General features: G+C 55.2%; 1 protein-coding gene across 1 annotated transcript in view; it reads right to left on the bottom strand.

Moving 5' to 3' along the window:
- Positions 1-2,158, bottom strand: part of LOC113211650 (modular serine protease-like) — a gene marked incomplete at its 5' end in the record, with an annotated part of 5,355 nt that extends 3,197 nt beyond the window's left edge. The window contains 5 exon segments of the mRNA XM_052276532.1: positions 287-498; positions 660-779; positions 1,031-1,150; positions 1,441-1,683; positions 2,039-2,158. Of these exon segments, the coding sequence (XP_052132492.1) occupies positions 287-498; positions 660-779; positions 1,031-1,150; positions 1,441-1,683; positions 2,039-2,158 (815 nt within the window).
- Positions 2,159-2,252: the final 94 nt, after the last annotated feature.

The following is a 2,252-nucleotide window of genomic DNA, read 5'->3' on the forward strand; positions in this document are numbered from 1 at the left end:
AAAATAAGGGTGTGGGGGGCGGGGGTACTTTTCTCAAGGCTCTAAAAATGTCCAAATGGGATGGGATAGGATAGGGGTCCTATCCTATACGGAGTACAATTATCGTAGAGGGGATACAAATATGTGGGGTACTTTTCTCACAGTCCTAAATAATGAGCATGATCACCATATGTGATACTGCGGAGGTCCTATGATGCGCATGTTCATACTTCTCATAGGGAGTACAAATACAAGGGAGGCTTTGGGTAGGCGTGATGGAAGAACCCCCGAGGCGCGGCGCACTTACCGTGAGCCAGAAGCCCTTCTGGCAGTCGACGCCCCAGCGGTTGCAGCGCGGCCAGGAGTCGGCCGCGAGCTTGCCGTCGGCGTCGTGGCCGCGCATCATGACCGTGTCGCAGGCCTTCCGGTTGCACATGCTGAAGCGCAGCGTCCCGAACGACTTGGAGAACTCCATGGAGGCCGTCACCGTCTCGCCCACCATCAGCGTCGTGCTGGGCCCTGAGGAACGGAAACCGCGTTCGCTTGAGGGGGGATACAAATATCGTGGAGCCCTAACAGGATCAGGACGGACATTCTAGTCCACCGAGACCACATGATATCTTTACACTGCATGGGATACAAATATCATGGGGTCCCTCGTACGGTCACCATGAACTCACCGTCGCACAGGTCCGGGTCCTCGTCGGAGCCGTCGTTGCAGTTCCGGACCCCGTCACACTTCTTGGGCCAGGACACCGTGTATCCGTTTTTGCACTTAAACTCGCCCTTCCCGCACGACTCTGAACGACAAAAAAATAAAATTAAATGAGAGGTTCAGTTCAAACAAACAACCCTGCCGCCAACCAACACTCTTGAAACGCGTATGGTGCCCCCGCGCCGAACGCTTCCCCAACTGAACGAGCCCTCCGCCGCCGACGTCCGACCGGGCGCCGAGGGCGGGCCGCCGGCTGCACGCAGCTGCTCGGCGGGTCAGCCTACCCCGCGCGCTGCAGGCGCCCGAGAGCGACGGGGGGCGGAGAACGGTACTCACTCTTGCACTTCTCCTCGTCGGAGCCGTCGCTGCAGTCGTTGTGGCCGTCGCACACGTCACTCTGTCTCACGCACTCGCCCGTGCCGCACTGGTGTTCGTCGCAAGTCAGGTTCTTCAGATCTGAGGAAAGGAAAGATTCTTTCTTAAAAAAGTCTTAAAATAATAAAAAAAAGACCCACAAGTTGTTGGAGACGCAACGATGGGGTGTCCATGTAGAATCTCCCTCCCGTCTCACATTTGCACTACGAATTTTAAAGTCCGAATTTTCGGCGGAAAAATTGGAAACTTTTCCAGGAAAAAATGGAAAAAAGACAAACTGTTAAGGGAAAAATTCAGGTGTTCTTTTTTTAAATTGAAATTGAAAAATTTCCCAAAAATACTTTTCTGGAAGATTAAAACCCCTCCCTTACCTTGCACGGGTCCGGCGACGGCCTTGAGGTCGTACTCGTCCCTGCGCATGCGGTAGTTGTTCTGGTGGCCGCCCTTCCACCTGACGAGCGCGATGCCGTCGGACAGGACGCCCCTGGAGATGACGACGCCCTCGGTCGGCGGGTCGCCGTCCTGGTGGCGCCACTTCCAGTCCGGCCCGCGCACCACAGGCGACCCGAACTTGAGCAGCGCGGCCGCCTGCTGGCCCGTCCAGTTGCCGGGGCCTGGTGGTCACGCCACCCAAACTAAGTGATCGGTAATGGGTCGTTTTGATGTCCAACTGACCGACTCGTGACGGTTTCGTCATCACTGAGACCACTGAGACGTTAGGGTCCGTCGATGAACTACGTGGACGGGTGGGTGGGGTACCTTATTCACGGCCACGCACAAGGTAAAAAAATACCATATGGTGTTGTCGTACGAAAAGAAGAAGCCCCAACTGTCCGCGTAGTTCAAAGCAAGGGCAACCTATTCTGCCACGATATCAAATCGATATCAACAACAGTTTGCATTAGCGAGAGAAATCTGCACTCTTTTTGCAACCGCGCAGGTAATGCCCATGCAGGCGTTTCCACTTACTGTCGCAGTCGACCTCGTCCGACCCGTCGTTGCAGTCCCTGTGCTTGTCGCAGATGTCAGTGCGACGAACGCACTCCCCACCGCTGCACCTGAAGTACCTGCACTTGAGGTCCGTGACATCTGCGAAGATATCGTAATTTTTTATTACAACTGCGAGTCTTGTTCGGTAAGGGGTTGTGCACAGACCACGTGACTTTAGGGGGGGGGGGGGGGG

This window comes from Frankliniella occidentalis, unplaced genomic scaffold (assembly GCF_000697945.3).
Source record: "Frankliniella occidentalis isolate FOCC.00 unplaced genomic scaffold, Focc_3.1 Scaffold3342, whole genome shotgun sequence".
NCBI lineage: Eukaryota > Metazoa > Arthropoda > Insecta > Thysanoptera > Thripidae > Frankliniella > Frankliniella occidentalis.